The following is a 16,564-nucleotide window of genomic DNA, read 5'->3' on the forward strand; positions in this document are numbered from 1 at the left end:
TAAATCTAAGTTTAATTTATCTTGGTAAGAATAATTTGCAGTTTAGGTATAACATTGCGTTGACATTGCATTGATTATCATACAGTACAGCAAAATAGCACAAACTCACCTAACATGCACTCACACATAATGATGTATGATGTTTTGTGTAACAGTGACCGTTTGGTTTTTGAAATGAGCAGTGGAACATAAAATGTGTCAGTTAACATTACGTGAATGAAGATACACAATGAACACGTGAGAAACATAACCGAAGACCGATAAATAACAGATGCACGTGTTAAGAGGGTGCTGCTATGACATAACTAAACAGGTTGTAGGTGAAATGGACATGACATAAAATCCCCTACCCTATGCCCTTGTGACAGACTGACAGACTGGACGTTGGTTCTTAGTGCAAAAGAGCAGCAGTTCAATCTTAACCCTAAAGGTGAGCCCAAAAACACCATGCAAAGAGCTTACCCTTCTTGCTTAGCTCCCTTTCCCACCACAGCAGTCCAGTACAATGCCTAATTTCGGCCTATACTGCACTCATCTGCCTGTTGATCTTGTGGTCCATCTTATCCTCTATAGGCCTTTTTCATAATTTTTGTGTAATCAAGATTACACAATTACTTTTGTATTGGGAACATTGCAGAGGAAAATTCTCATTCGGTTGACAATGTATGTACAAATTCCTCTTGCAGTTGGTGCAAAGCTTTTTTGCACTCTAGGTAAAATTGTCTTGACTCCGCTGACACTCCCTATGAGTTCCTCTTGAAAGCTTAGCTAGGTATAATCATGGTGGTTTGAGGGCTAGGTGAATTGGGCGCTCCACCCATATGTCTGGCTAAATATCACAGAAACATAATGCCACCTTCATTAGCATCATTCTATCTGCCCCACACTATGCAGTGTTTTCTTTGGGGCCAGCAAGAATAAACCCTGAACATGGGCCGGCCCAGCCCATCATTATCCATGTTCAAGAGGCCTTAGTCTTTGGCCATCCATAACAATCCAGGCATCAAATGAAACCCTTTTGGTTTCCTCAAGCCCCGACATCGGGGTTTTGCTTCATTCGTCTGAGGTATGCCATAATTAAGGCACTTTTACATGTTCACATTGGCAGATAACAACCCTGGATCCTAAGCAAACATGCTTACACAGAAAAGATTTATTTTAAAGAAAGGGTTGAAAATGATGTCAAGTTTTCTCTCTCAATAGTTTCTGTGACATAATGATTCTGGCTGGAAAAAAGAGATACCACCAAGGTGAAATATATTATGCCAACACATGAGTACAGTGTGGGGCATTCTTTCAAAATGTAGACCATTTACAGTACAAAGGATATAATCAAATGTAACTCTAACAATTAGAATTTTCTTAATAAATAGACTAATAAAGAATTCTCAGTCACATCAGTGAACTAGAGAAAGAGGCGAAGCAGTTGTTACATGTATTTGCTGGTTGAATAGTGATGACAAACAAGTACAAAAGACCTCCTGTTCCCTTTTCGAGAAAGAAGAGATTGACTGCCAATTGCAGAGAATCCCAACTGAAGAAGAGGTTAAAAAAGACAGACAGTATGTTTTATATTAATTACCTCCGTCTGTCTGCTAGCTTGTAAAAGATATCCAGTGTGCTCATCTTCTGTCCAAACTCTGCAGCTATCTAGTTTATCAGGCAGTAACCAGACCACAGGCAGATTCATGCTGGCAGAAGGGGGAGTAAGAAGATCTGGGTGGATAGACTATTGGAATGACAATAAACTTAGTAATGTATGAATTAGACTGCACAGAAGGGGGTTGAATAAAACCGTTTTGCACAAAGGTATGTTTTGATGTAGGTAGGCGAGGTTGGATCAGGGGTTGGGGGGAGAAAGAATTTGGATTATGTCCCATCCCATGAGAGGAAGGATGTGTACGTAAAGTTGGGTAACCTAGACTCAAACGTAGATTTGAAGGAGATCCGGTGATACATATACAGACAATATTGTCTGTCTGGCCTGAGGCTGTGACCATTTCTACCACTATCTAATATTTCATAGCTTAGGCTATGTTAAGATTTAAAAAGCAAGACAAATTATGTCTTCTTATCTAAAGCGACCTAAGTGTTCCTTTTTGTCAAAATGGTCCATAACGTAATCTCAGAACATATTAAGGGGCCTTTGTCAGTTGTGTAAAAAATATGCAGAGGTCCCATGGAATGAACATTACACTTTATGAGGTTTTTTTTAAATTAATATTAATATGCGCGTCTATGGTTCCCCAGTGACTAGAAATGGTGATAGGTGTAAACCAAGCCCTGGGTATCCTGATCTGCCTTTGATAAAAAGTAAGCTCAGATGGGCCAAGCTGGAATTTTTCCCTTTATGATGTCTTAAGCGGCAAGGTTACCGCCCCTTTCTCTGCTCTGCCTGCCCAGAGAATTTGGCCCATCCACGAGAGAGCGACATCATGGCTTTTAAACGAGCAAAGTGGCAGCTGGTCAAGGTCACACCCCCAGCCTCCACCATGCCACCCCCGCTCTCTCCTCCTCAAAAGCCACAGAAATGGCACATACACAAAGCTCATTGTGGACTGGCTCTAGTGGCTGTAATTCTGCACCAAGGCTGAATTTGGGAAAGAGACTTCAGATACAGTATTAGGGGACACAAAGGTCTATATAAAAGAGACTTCAGATATGGTATTAGGGGACCACTAAGGTCTATATAAAAGAGACTTCAGATACAGTATTAGGGGACCACAAAGGTCTATATAAAAGAGACTTCAGATACCGTAATAGGGGATCACTAAAGTCTATATAAAAGAGACTTCAGATACAGTATTAGGGGACCACTAAGGTCTATATAAAGAGACTTCAGATACAGTATTAGGGGACCACAAAGGTCTATATAAAAGAGACTTCAGATACAGTATTAGGGGACCACAAAGCATCCAAAGAGCACCAAGTCATGGGACCTTTAATTATTCACAATTATAGCACTGTCACTCTTTAAAGTGTTCATATTATGCTTTTTCCCTTTCCTTTATTATATTATAAATCTTTTTTGTACATATTATAGGTTTACAAAGTAGAAAGCCCCCCAGTCCACCCCAAAGGGACTTACCATCTCCAACAGAAAACACTTTTCACAAACTGCTCCAAACAACTCTGTTGTAGTCCAGCCTTCACTTCAGTGACAAACGTGTGTCACGTGCATTATAGTGCGCGCCTAGCTGCTAGCATGGCACGCCCTCATACTCTGCTTCTTATTGGCTAGTAGTCCTCACTTAGGTACTGCGCATGTGCAACAAGATGGAACAGAAGTGAAATTCCTCACTCTGGAGCTAAAACAGAGAGCTCAACACACAAGAGGATCTGCAACAATGTGCAGTACAACAAAAAATATGGTGTTTTTTGAAAATTAAACCATGTATACCTATTCTGATCTAACCTCTAAACACAATTATGAACCTGAAAATGAGCATAATATGAGCACTTTAAATAACATAATGTGAACATACAACTACATGCTGGTAAAATATCACATGATTTGCAAGAACAGTGATTGGAATTGTGTGGTTTGATACTATGCATTCATAAAAAACTGAAGTATTTGATATGAATTTGCACTTTGACAAGTGCAGTGTCTTGGATATAGCAACGTGGGTATCAATACTTTGTGGGCCATCATCTCAACTGAACCACTAAGCAAAACTTACCTAAACTTACTTACAAAACAACACATACCTCTAAAAGAAAGAGGTGCCTTTTTGTTTTACCTTGACCAGCGAGTGGAGGCTTCTCTCCCCAAACATGTCCTGGAGGAAGATGTTGTCCTCAGGGCGGCTGACATGGGGCTGCAGCTGGGAGGGAAGAGCCGCCAGCAGCTCGTACAGACCTGAAGACGAGGAAGAGGAAACCGAGGTTTGGCATGGCAGTGGGAGGAATGAGTGCATGCATGCATTCACATGCAAAACACATGCATAGAAACAAATGTGCGTACATCTGTAGTTTAATAATACATACAAGAACATAAGAGCTGTATGTGTGCAGGAAAACATATACATAGTCAAGAAACAGGCAGGACAACACACGTATTTCTATGGCTCTCACACACACGTCATTTTCATCTCTGTTTTTTGTCTTTACTCAGATGCAACACAAACAGAAAGCCTGAAAGTGCTACAAACAAAACAAAACAACACTCTGACACCACTCTTCTGCTCGTCACTGGAAGGAAAAGGAAACCTATAGAGGTAATAAAGCATTTCCCCACAGGCTCTACCTCCCACCATTGTCACAGCATTTCCTGTTGTTCGAGCAACAATGCTGTTCCCAGTCCAGAGCCCCAGATTGCGACCAAATTTTAGCATTTTGTGACCATTTTGTGAGATGCGAGAGCTAGAAAGTAACTGGGTGCTGAACTTTCTTGCAAACAGACCCCAGTCGGTCAGAGTTAGTCAGTCAGGACAACATCTGACATCAGACCTGTAAGTACTGGGACCCCACAGCGTTGTGTGCTGAGTCCGCTGCTATACACCCTCTTCACCTATGAATGCGTAGTCTCCCAGACTGACACCAGCATTTGAAAGTGTGCGATCATTGGGCTGATCACTGGTGGTGAGGAGACTGCGTATAGAAAGCAGGTTTTCCTGGTGTTAGCAAAATAATCTCTCCTTAAATACAGACAAAAACAAGGAGATGATTATCGATCCTAGAAGAGGGAGGAAGGAGCAACAATCGTTGGGAAAGAGGTAGAGAGGGTGAAAACCTTTAAATTACTCGGAACACACATTAGCGAAGATCTTACCTGGTCTCACAACAGCCACCAGCTCCTAAAGAAAGCCCAGCAGAGACTGCACTTCCTAAGGAGGCTGACAAAATTTAGCAAGACCCACCAAAGTCTTCTGCAACTTCTACAGATGTGTAGTGGAGAGTGTCATCACCACCTCCATCACAGTATGGTATGGAGACAGCAACAGCTCTCCAAAGTGTTATAAAACTGCACTACTCATCTGTGAAGCAGCCTTTCCATCATAAATTCAATTTCACAACAAAAGTTATCTCAAGACTCTTTACAGATAGGGCAGGCCTAGACCACACTCGATAATTTACTAAGCCCCAACAATTCTAGCAATTCCACCAAGATCAAGCATTTAGTGCAACAGTGGCGAGGAAAAAGTCCCTTTTAGGGAGAAACCTCAGTCAGACCCAGACTCCTGGTAGGCGGTGTCTGACAGGGCCTGTTGGGGGTGTGATCAACAGTGGCAATTATAGTCACAATAAAGATAATGGAACTATGACATTACAGGACATGTCACCATTTTCATGCCATGGGACCTTTAAAGTCAACGCACACCCACAACACAGCCTCTTCCCACTCCTGCTCTCAGGAAGGCACTACAGGAGTGTGAAAGCACGGAGAACAACACTCACAAACAGCTTCTATCCACAGGCCATTAGACTCCAGAACACTGCAATATCTCCCCACACACACACTCCATCCTCCCCTCCCAAACCACGTACAGTCTGTCAAGGCACAGTGCACTTTATCCATTTTTAATCTCTTTTCAAACTATTTATTACAACTTTTTGTTTGTTTTAGCTTCATTGTATTACACTCCTTTTTTAATCGCTGTGTAAGGAAGACTGGCAAAGCAAACCTTCTCATTGCATGGTGTAACTCGTCTTCACTGTGCATATGACACTAAACCTCTTGAATCTTTAATCTATTTTTTACTACCCACACATGTTCAACCTGCAAATTTGACAACATTTTTCATTTCCTGTTGAAAAACATGGAGGGAGGGAGTCTTCCAGAGTGGACCAATGTGTGTGAGAGGGAGAGGGTCCATGAGTGATTAGTCAACTGCATTGTAATGTCATCTATACCCGTTTGTCTTTCTCTTGTAGTGTCACACTCATCGCCTCAAAAGTCAACCTTGGCAAAACAAATCGTTGACGCATTATTTCCTTCACAGCAGCAAATTGACAAGTTAGAGTCAGAAGTGGCATTAGCAAAACTACAAGGGTTGGCCATTAGAGCCTTCCAGGGTCCCACAGAGAACAGAGGTAGGTATACATCATTAATGCTTCTGGCTTTGGTTGAAGTTTGAGCACAAGGGTAGAGCTTCCTCTGAGTTGTCTACACGGGTCTCCCCATAGGAAAACTATGCGGTTTGACCACAGATCACGTGTAGGTGGCTTGCAGGAAATTAGGGAGAGGCACAAGTTGTTTACTTGTACAGATGCTGCAATGACAGTAAAGTGAGCATTGACCACTGAACTCAACATTTAATGCATTTGTTTTGTTGTGTAATGACAGTATTAATACTTTGTTTACATGTCTGAAAGTGCATATGTTAAGCATCATTCTTTTAAAATGTGACTGTGAACTAAAATAAAACAGTACATAGTAGTTTCTGTATTTATTTAAGTATTTATCAGTTATACAGTTAAAATGGGTAAAATGTAAAGAATTGCGTTGCTGGTCGATTTAAGGAGTGCATTCCTATATTTTCTGCCTGTGCCCCTACAATTTTCAGTTGGTGGCTACAGTGCTTCTAATTTTTTTTTAAAGTTAGTCTGGAGCCCTCAATCAGAAACAACTCCAAAAAATACATCAGGCAACTACAAATTCAAACTTTTTGATCAGTTGAAAAGTTCAATGTTAACCATTTTCTTTTTTTTAACTAATCAGATGGCACACATGTCCTCAGGGGGATTTTAAACAATCAATTTCTGTGTGGCCGGGTTGGTTCAGTGGGTAGAGCAGGTGCACATAAATGCCTCGACGCAGAGGTCCAGGGTTCTAATCCGACCGGTGACTTCCCCCCCCTCTCTCACCTTTCTTACCTAGCTGTACTATTGAATAAAAGCAAAAAAATAATCTTTAAAACAAACAATAATCAATTTCTGGTGTATAGAGCATGTGTTTGCCAAACAGAAGTACTAAGGATGAATTCTATGTGGCTGTTTTATTTTTACGGACCACGGGTCAACTATTGTCTGTTACACCACTAATAAAAAGCCTTTTCATTTCTATTGTCAAAAATTGTGGATGATACCAACAGAACCTCTCCATTTTGTCCTTTTTTTCCTTTACCCCTCTGTTGGGGAATAGCACACTGATCCAATCAGTCTATAAATTGCAGGAACGTTGGTCTGTCTCTAGCTGCTGGCCACTCCCACTCTCACATTGCACACAGTGCAGACTAAAATGTGAACACCTTGGACCCACAAAAATGTGCAAAGTAGCATTACTTACTTTACACGTCTATTTTTTTTGCTAGAGGGAAAATCAACAAAAAGCCATTTGCCAACACGAAACATCAAACAAAAGCCAGACACTATATAGCATTTAGTTTCTGTGAGCTGTAGCCTACATTCACCACTTCTAAACAGAGGCAGAACATAACGTTATGTCTGAGATTAATCCTTAACAGAGCCGTGCATTGTGAGAAAATCTCAGAGCTGAACCGGGCAGACACAGCACTTTTCAATCAAACTCACCCCGGGTTAATTAAGTCTACTGCTAACTAATAACATTCCAGTTGCCAAAACACCCCCGCAAATCAAATCCCCTACTTCACAGTTAACCGTCAAGACACTAAACCTGTATGGAAATGAACACCTCTGCTGAAATGTTAAATTTGTTAACAATTATACGACACAAGATAGCTCTCTCTCTCTCTCTCTCTCTCTCTCTCTACCTCTCTCTCTCTACCTCTCTCTCTCTCTACCTCTCTCTCTCCACACCCCGTTTCTGGTGGTTGATGAGCACAGATATATGCTGATTAGCTCTCATAACAGGCCGGGTGGGTAGCACACTGTCGTCAGTCCATGACACTAATGTCTGATTAGGCCTACTTCCCATTTATCGTTGTGATTTTGTGATTACATTCTGAATCTGCAGCGTTCTCTGTCAGGTAAATCAGTAAGTTAGTAGTAGGGTGTACAGGGGAGTTGCATATAAAGTGGTTTAGGGTCCTTAGTTAGGGACAAACAGACACAAAAACTCTTTTGTCCCAGCTGCTATAGGCTGTTTTAATAAGTCAATGTGAGGTGTGGTCTTTGTATTTATTTATTTTTTGTTTCTAGATGTATGGCTGTTGTCTTGTATAACCTGTGTGTTACATGCTGCTGCACAACAAATTGCCCCTCGGGGATAATAAAGACTCCTTGAACCTTGAACCTCTTTAAGTGGTAGTAAAAAGGTTTTTCAGTTTATTTCTCAGCGCACAGCTACCAATGGTTCTTAACATCCGGTAACAGCCCGATCTAAAAAACAGAGTACCATCTATGGTGGAAACGCAAACCCGATCTAGTGTTTGGAGCCGTGTCTGTATGGCTTACCTAAGGTTCTAAAGGTACTATATATATGGAGACGTGGCTTAAGGCTATAGCTAAACTACATTTTCATTTTGAAGCAGCGTTTGAGACAAAAACAATCTCCGTCCACACAGGAGTTTTTGCTCCAGTAGCAGAACTAATCTCTGTCTATATTAACACATCCGAGAACGCATATCACATGACCATTCGCATACACTGGGCATGCATGTGCCGGTATGAAAAGGAAACAGATTGTCTGATGTTTCTCTGTGGTTAAAATCATAGATGAATAATCTGAAAATACAGAAAATACTTTGGAGAAAGGAAAAACAATGGGCAAAAGTAAGGGATTGCTCTGGAGGGACAACAAAGTGGAACTGTTACTGAAAGGTATGTAAGCCTACCTAGCCTGACTGACATATGCATAGTTGTTTCCAATCTTCTCCGTCTGTGCCCGTCCGGACGACAAAGCAATCCAGGAGTTTTCAAACCAAAAGGGGGAGCAGCACTGTCTTCGTTTTAGGGTTTGGAAGCGCTGGAGTAGTGTGGACGAGAGGCGTAAACGTAGCAAAATATATTTGGATTTAAATGAAAATGAAGTAGTGTAGATGTATCCCCTTTATAAATGCACCAGAAAAGCCCTCTAGACTCTCTGACACAGCAGTCAAAACCCAATGAACTACTACTTATCAGAAACTCTAAGCACATTCATGGCGGAGCCATCATAATGTCAAGACAAACTTGAGTGGCTTGGCTACGTCTCTGAGAGTGTCTTTCATCAGAGCAATAGAGAGGAAGGAGGTAGAGAAAAAAAGCACCACACTGGAGGAATTTGAAGCTGAAAACGATTGATTGACAACAATGGTTGACGTCTTTGGCTTGATGAATGACTGAAGTGGCGGGCTCTCTGACTGGGTAAGAGCAAGTGTGTGCTGGCAGCTCAGACCACTTGGCGGGAGAGCCACGACTGACTAACTTAGCTCATGACGTGCTGCTGCTGGGCAGTCAGATAGATGGAGTGTCATCTGCCACACTCAACCCTCTGCTTTCCATTTGGGGGTTATTTGGGGTTTTAGAGATCTTTGAGCAGACACACAGGATATATCAAAATTATATCCTGCCCTGTTCTTCAGCTCACAACATGGATTCACTACATGCGTAGTGTTAGCGCCTCATATCTCACAACAGTTCTGCTGAGGAAACAAGGAGAGAAAAAGCCATTGAACAAGACAGAGGTTTTATACACAACACATGTGCACCAGTCATTATAGAGACCCTATGGTTTTACTCAAGCTTGGTGTGTGATATTGTCCCTGGTATGTGGTCATCCAATGCTTGGTTCTGCGGTCCTCATTACCAGAACCCTTCTAGCTTTTTAGCTAACACAAGCCTGCCTGACCAGCTGGCTCCCTCAGTCATTTACAACTTGGAACTCCCAGCAGAACATCTCACATACTATATTAAAATCAGATTTAAAGAGACATGGGATGAGGTGAGGGGTGTAGGAAGGGCGGCGAGAGTGGTGGGGAAGAGATATGGTAATGTCATTACAATTGGCAGCGCTGAGATACCAGTAAGAGGGGATGAAGGGCGCAAGGGAGGGAAGGAGAGAATGAGAGTCCCTAAGCATTATTCTCCCCAGGTGTGAAGTCTTCCCTCCTGTCTACACTCTCAGTGATTCAATTCTTTCTTTTCAATTCTTTATACCTTCTGACAACAATTCCTCCCTCTTCATGCTGGAAAAACCTAAAGGATATGTGTTGTATGCCTATAGCACATTATGTGAAATACATCAACCCAAGTAGGCGATCAGAAATATTAAAGTAATGGGGGGAAAAAAGACAAAAAGACAAGCTACCACTCTGCTCGCCTTCTGGGGTCACTGTGTCAGGCTGAACCCTGTGAACCAGAGAAAACCCAGTTCCAACCAACAACAGAAACAGCCGTAGAGGAGCCAAGAGCTAAACAAGGACTCTACAAAGCTGAAATTAAATATAAGAATGTATGGGTGGACAAGCAAGGAGAAATGGAGACGAATTGAGAGAAAAAGGAAATGAGCCAGAGAACAACCACAGTGGTGGTAAAATCACTGTGTGTGGACACTATAAAAAGTGGAGAGAGAACTTAATCCAGGGCCAGATGTATAGACACATGTAACATCATAAACTTTGCCCAGCACAGACATTGAGAGACAAAAATGAGGTGTGGGGGGGGAGAAAGGGAACAAGATAGCGCCCACCCTTTACTAGTAAAAGGGTGGACCAACTTCTTTCTTGCAGGGCTGGTCTGGCTTCATTTGATTTGTTTTGGCCAGACTATTCTGGACCCTCTCGTGCGGTTAGTGTGTAGCAGACCTGGCAGTGTGTTGTAGTGGACCACTAGTTTCTGTTGTGGCTAGTTCTAGACCAATCCAGCCCAGAGCTCCTGAAGACCAGCATGATGTTGTGCAGGATGGCCAAAACAGTCTTCAGAGAAATCAGAGAGGCCAGGGCCTCTGAAGCATCCCGTACGGAGGAAGTGACCACTTTAACTGCCAAACAGCACTTCCCCTCTCACGCCCACACCTCCACAGCGGTTAAGAAAAAGACCCTTTCAGAACCTTTTTATGTAAAACACACACAAAACAATCCCAGACAATGAAATGCATTAAACATGATACACGTCAAATTGCTAGTGACAGAGGTCAACAACCTCAGGTTTTTTTCTAGAGCAGTGCAAGATGGGATTGCAAGGATTGATCTAACTACACAGAGTTTGCATGGGTGTAAAATATGACCCTTGACATGATATTGTAACTTTGACACAATTTACTTACACGCCACACTTGGCCACATGGGCTGCTAGGGGACAAATTTATCAGTCTTTCCATAACTTTACATGTTGGAATGTACAGCACAGATACTGTGGGACCCCCCGTCCATCTAGTAACTGAACTACATACAGAAAGAGAAACTGTGTGGCTGGTGAAAATTAACTTTTTCGAATACAGGAAATGAACGTTTGGTTTTGACTCAATTTCCTCCCCCTGCACTTTCTCCAAGTTGCGGAATGAGTTATTGACCTCCCTCATATATCTTTCAGGAACGTGTAGAGAGGCACAATGGTTTGTGAGGCTCACCAGACTGCTGGGGGAAGAGAATTGTGACAACATGTGGGAGCTTTCTTAGCAGGTCAGTATATCAAACATTGAACTGTGAACACCAGTGCAGTGCCCATTTGAAACGCTTGGCCTGTGCTATTGCTGCTTTTAGCACTCTACCCCGAAAGAACTTACAGAAGCCCCCAAAAGCAACTCAGCTGTGTACTACTGACTTACTGTGTACTTCTACTTCAGAGGAAAACACTGTTTTACTGCATTTAACTGAAAGTAAAGGTTACTGGTTACATTGGAGATTCAGCATTTACACGTAAAATATAACAAGAAAAATACGATGCATTGTATTTTTATCCAGCATTATATTAGAGTTGAAAGTTCCACCTTGAAAAGACATAAAGTCAATTTTAATCATTGTGCTAATAGTGTCTCTCTTTCACTAGTCCCTTGAAGTAAACATTTAAATGCAGGACTTGTGCTTAATAGTTGTACTTCAAATAAAATGTTTAAGGGTGTCTTATTCAATTTTCTAGCATTTGAAAAAACAAGTTGAAGTAGTTTCGAAATAGTATTAAGTAAATGTTGACATATTCCAGTCTGTGATTATCCATCAACATACATTCTTTTCATTTTAGTCTAAATAATTCCTAATTTCTGCTTTTCTAACTCAAACATTAGGTATAATTTCCTAATAGTGAGGTTTCTTGACCATTAATTCCAAAAGTAACTGTAAAACTAGAGTTAATAAGTTAGTGTTCCGTTGTGTTAAAAGTAAAAAAAAGTGACAAACGTTGAAAAAGGGACAAAAACATAAGAAAAAGTTAAAAACTATGATTAAAAAGCCTCAACAAAAGTGTTGATTTTCAATTTTGACAGAAAGACAACACAAGGTTTAAGTATTTTATCTACCACTGCCAATACCAACATTGACAACCCAAAACGTTTAAGTACAGTTTTAGTTGATGTATTATTACATTTTAGTCTACTTTTATTATTTACTTTTACATAAAATATTTGCTCCCTGCATTTGTCAGCTTTTTAATGTAGGCTTATTCCTGTGTCAAATATGATATCAGATTATTTTTGACGTGTCAGTTAACCTAGCCTTGGCACAACCATTTACCTGATATATCTTATGATTACCTGATGAAAAACAGATGCCTACCAACCCTTCACCTGTTTAATTGATATTAGCAGTTAAGATAACTCAACTGTCCTACTGTTACAGACATGTAAACTAAGCCCAGACAGTGGACTGTCCTGCGTTTATACAGACACAGAAAATTGCTACTTGTAGACTATGGGTGCTGCGCGAATGAAACACTGATGTATGATTAGATTAATTTCCTTATTAATCACAGGTGCTGGAGCGGCTCTGGATCACCCACTTTAAACCCTGGTTAAATGCCGCTTTGCAGTTACTCCAAGTCCTCAGCAGATATAGCCTAACTGGGGATTTGGGTATTTAGCGGCAGGGAACAGAGGTGCGGGCATAGCTTCTGAGAGGAGTTGATTGACATAGTATAGTATGATGATGAAAGGGCAATTTGAACAAAAAAAAAAATGCAGCTGCAGACTGTGTGGCCTAATCCATTTAAGTCTTGCTTTATCTCCTTATTATCTATCTGAGAAAGGAGGAAAGGCTGCCTCAAGCATAGCAAAGAAAGACAGAGAGCAAAGGAAAAGCAATTGAAGCAAGAATCAGTGAAGGAACACAACATCTGAGATACACATAAATAACATCTAATTAAAGCATGTGTGTAGTCAGAAGAAGAATGATGACACTAAAGACAAGGAAACACAATGAAAAGAGTGATGGCTTTATGCAACAGCCAGAAATTATAATTACAGCAATGATGTATCCTGCACTAATGTCAAAGACGTTTTCATCCAAAGGGAGAAACCCAACGCAGACAGTGGGTGGGAAGATGGATTTAACCTGAATTAGGATGCCAAACTACAGGAAAAGTGTTCAGGGCCTTGTTCACAGCCAACACCGGACTTGTCATCAGCCCACTGCCGCCATACAGCTTCTGTTCTGTCCTAAAGACTACCAGCGCCTGACCACTTAAAAACCTTTTTTTCTACTAAAGTAGCATGCAGGAGCATGGAATAGCAAGGCATTGCTTGCCAGGATTAAGGGACCATATGACTGTTGCAGCATCACCTACCAGAAATGATATAGTATTAAAAGCTCTATTAGTTGAGCTGACGTTGTGATCTTTAAACACAACTTATAAAAGTCCAGCAGCGTTCTACTTGGGAAATGACAGTGTTAGATCATAGAGCATGTAAAGAGGTGGCCCATGAAGTCCACCGCGGGATTCCAGGCTCCATTCAAGTCCACAAGCCTCCCATTACCAGTTACTAAGACCGAACCAATTCTCCACATTAAAAAAGGTCAGCGGACTGAGCCGTCCAATACCATCTTCAATGATATTTCAGTGTCACAGTCTCTGAATAACTCCATCGTTTGGGAGGGAAAAAAAGAGCAAGTGGCTTTTGCAAGATGTTAGTTAGGGCTCCACGGCATGGAAAATGACTTCAGCAAGTACAGTGGGCCGGTCCAGGTGCAATCAACCATCACTCCGATCATATATCGACTGTTTCACTACCGCAGGCTGAACTCTGGATGTGTGTCATTTCAGGGCCTATAAAGAATCCGTGGCCCTTGCTGAGCTCATGCTTCATTCAGGGGAAGCAAAAATAATCTAGGTTGCAGGACCTTATCAAAGTTGCTTTTCAGAGCCAGGACAGGCCAAGCTTTTCAAAAAGGATTTACTTTATTTCATCTTATTTTCAACATGCCATCAAAAATTACATAGCAAGTGCCTCACCCATCCTCTGCTCCATGCTTCGTCACACCTTTAGACTTCAAAGGGCTGTCAGCACATTGAAAACAGAGCTCAGGACAAAAGTACAAGTCTAATCAACATAATTGAATGCATATAGTCTGCAGGATCCGTCAGCACCATGAAGAGCTAGCAGTGTTTTCAGCTACAACAGTTTTAACAATCACACTGCAGACAAGTGAGGCTTAAGTAGAAGCACCTGCACTACGGCTGGAGTGAAGTAATTTATTGGGAACTTGGTATCTAGTCCAGATCTGTGTGGTTAAACTTCACAAACGATATATACTGTAAGGAAAGACAGATAGGAAGAGAAATTAAACATAGAGGAAAGACGAAGGATTCAGAATATCTGGGCAGACAAAAAGATGATGACAGAGACAGTATCATGGATAAAGACAGATATATGAGATGTGGAAGATGGAGAATACAGCAGAGTGCCAGTCTACTGTTTGTTGGATGCTGAGATGTCTGCCTCTGATTTCTGTGGGAAGGCTAAGTTTGGTAGTGGCCATCCAGAACTTCTCTTTCCCAAGATGGAGATGAAGGGTTGCTGTTTGGCTAACCTTAGATTTACCCTAACATGGTAGACAAAACACAGAAGCCACAACAAGCTAGCCACATCCGAATGACCTGCCACCTCTGCTTATTGTGGCAATGAAACAGCAGCAGACTCACTGGCATAGGCCTTCATGTTCTGTCCGAAGCTGTGGCAAGCTACTTATTTCAAATCAGAGGCAGACATATCAATATCACCCAAAAAGCTTCATTTTGATCATACATTAATAGCAGCAAATTTGTGCTTTAAATTTACTCTAAATCTTTCGCCGTGTCACTCTCAAAGTTGCAAGCTATTACTCAACATCACATTGCCTGGTTGTCTAAGAGAACACATGGTCTGTAAAGCAGTTTTCAGGTTCTTTCTTAATGCAAGTGAGCATGTCCTGCCTGCCAATGACCGATTTAGTAGCCTGTGTGCTTTGGATGGGAACAGTGGAGGATGTCATCCTACGTCAACAAAAAGAGTAAGAATTCTTTGTATTCAAACAGATAAAAGTCATCATTCCTCACTCTCAGTCACACTCACTTGATTTCTTTCTTTTACATCTGCTTGCTTTGACTGTTCTTTTAGTTTTTTTTCTAGAATGATGTGGAAATTTTACTTCTGATGTAACTGGAAACAGGGAGCTCTTCCAGTTGCAACAAATCCTTGTGTTTCGGTACTGTTTCACTGTGGCACAGAGCTGGCTACCGGCTGAGGACCACGACAAATGGCTGGAAGCTCCCAGAGGATCATCACCCCCCCCCCAAAGTCCTCCCTATGTCTGATGTTGATGACAGCCAAGCCCAGATGCTCTGGATTCTTGACATCAGGATGAAAAAATGTACTGTTTACCTTGACAAAGACGAAAACCAGATGGCCATTTTCTTCTCATATCGCTCATTTGATTTAGAGATTTGTGTTTGCATGTACGCATTTGTCATTCACAGGAGCATGTGTATGTGGAAGCAAGAATGCAGGAAAGTTGCAAAGTGCCTCGCTATAGAGCCATCAGCTTTTTCCAACAGGGAAAGATTGGAGAGGATAAAATGCCTGGAATCGCTCATCAATCGCTCCCGCACAAACATGCACACATGCAGCCAGTAAGTTATTAGCCTATCTGGTAAAAGCGTTGTCCCATTGCAAGATTTCCATGTGTAATCTTTAGTGCGAGCGTCGCCCACCTCCTCCGCAGCTGTGCATGGCTGAACCACCCTTATCTTTAAATGCTGTGCGGGGGCCGTAAACCTTGATAGTACACGCAGGTACGGCTTGGAATAACACTGTTAACTTTAATAAGGTTAATAAAAGGGCATTGGGGTCTTTTGAAGTGCCTGTTCGAGAGTGTGTGCACAAGGAATTAGGCTGGTCTCGGGTGTACGGTTTAAGGGGCACCATGCCGAGACTGTTATGGCACATGGGGGGCTTGTCAGCAAGCGGTAGACTCTGCAGCAGAATTGGGCAAGCCTGTCAGTCAAAACCAACCAATTTCCAACCACAGCAAATTAATGAATTACACCAATAAGTGTCTTGTTTACCAAATCACGTAGAAGGGACAAGAGAAGTGATGGCCACAGTTTATCTGTCTCTCAATAAATAAAATAGATTTCATGTATGGTCTTGAGTGTTTAGTTTAACAAACTGAATGTCAGCTTTCTTAGAAAATAACTACAAATTGTAAAACTATGCAATGACGTCACCGGTTTGTAAATGACCTTAAACATCTTGTTTCTATACTGTATATTCTTTTAACTTATCCACTGACATAAACGCTGATACAGATTA

At 41.5% G+C, this 16,564-nt stretch overlaps 1 protein-coding gene across 1 annotated transcript in view; it reads right to left on the reverse strand.

Annotated features, from left to right (window-relative positions):
• mpp7a (MAGUK p55 scaffold protein 7a) overlaps positions 1-16,564 on the reverse strand; it is a 194,675-nt gene that overhangs the window by 118,272 nt on the left and 59,839 nt on the right. Inside the window, exon 3 of the mRNA XM_032504515.1 lies at positions 3,744-3,862. Coding sequence (XP_032360406.1) covers positions 3,744-3,862 — 119 coding nt within the window. The remainder of the gene's footprint in view (positions 1-3,743; positions 3,863-16,564) is intronic.

The sequence above is a fragment of the Etheostoma spectabile genome, chromosome 22 (assembly GCF_008692095.1).
Source record: "Etheostoma spectabile isolate EspeVRDwgs_2016 chromosome 22, UIUC_Espe_1.0, whole genome shotgun sequence".
NCBI classification, from domain to species: Eukaryota; Metazoa; Chordata; class Actinopteri; order Perciformes; family Percidae; genus Etheostoma; species Etheostoma spectabile.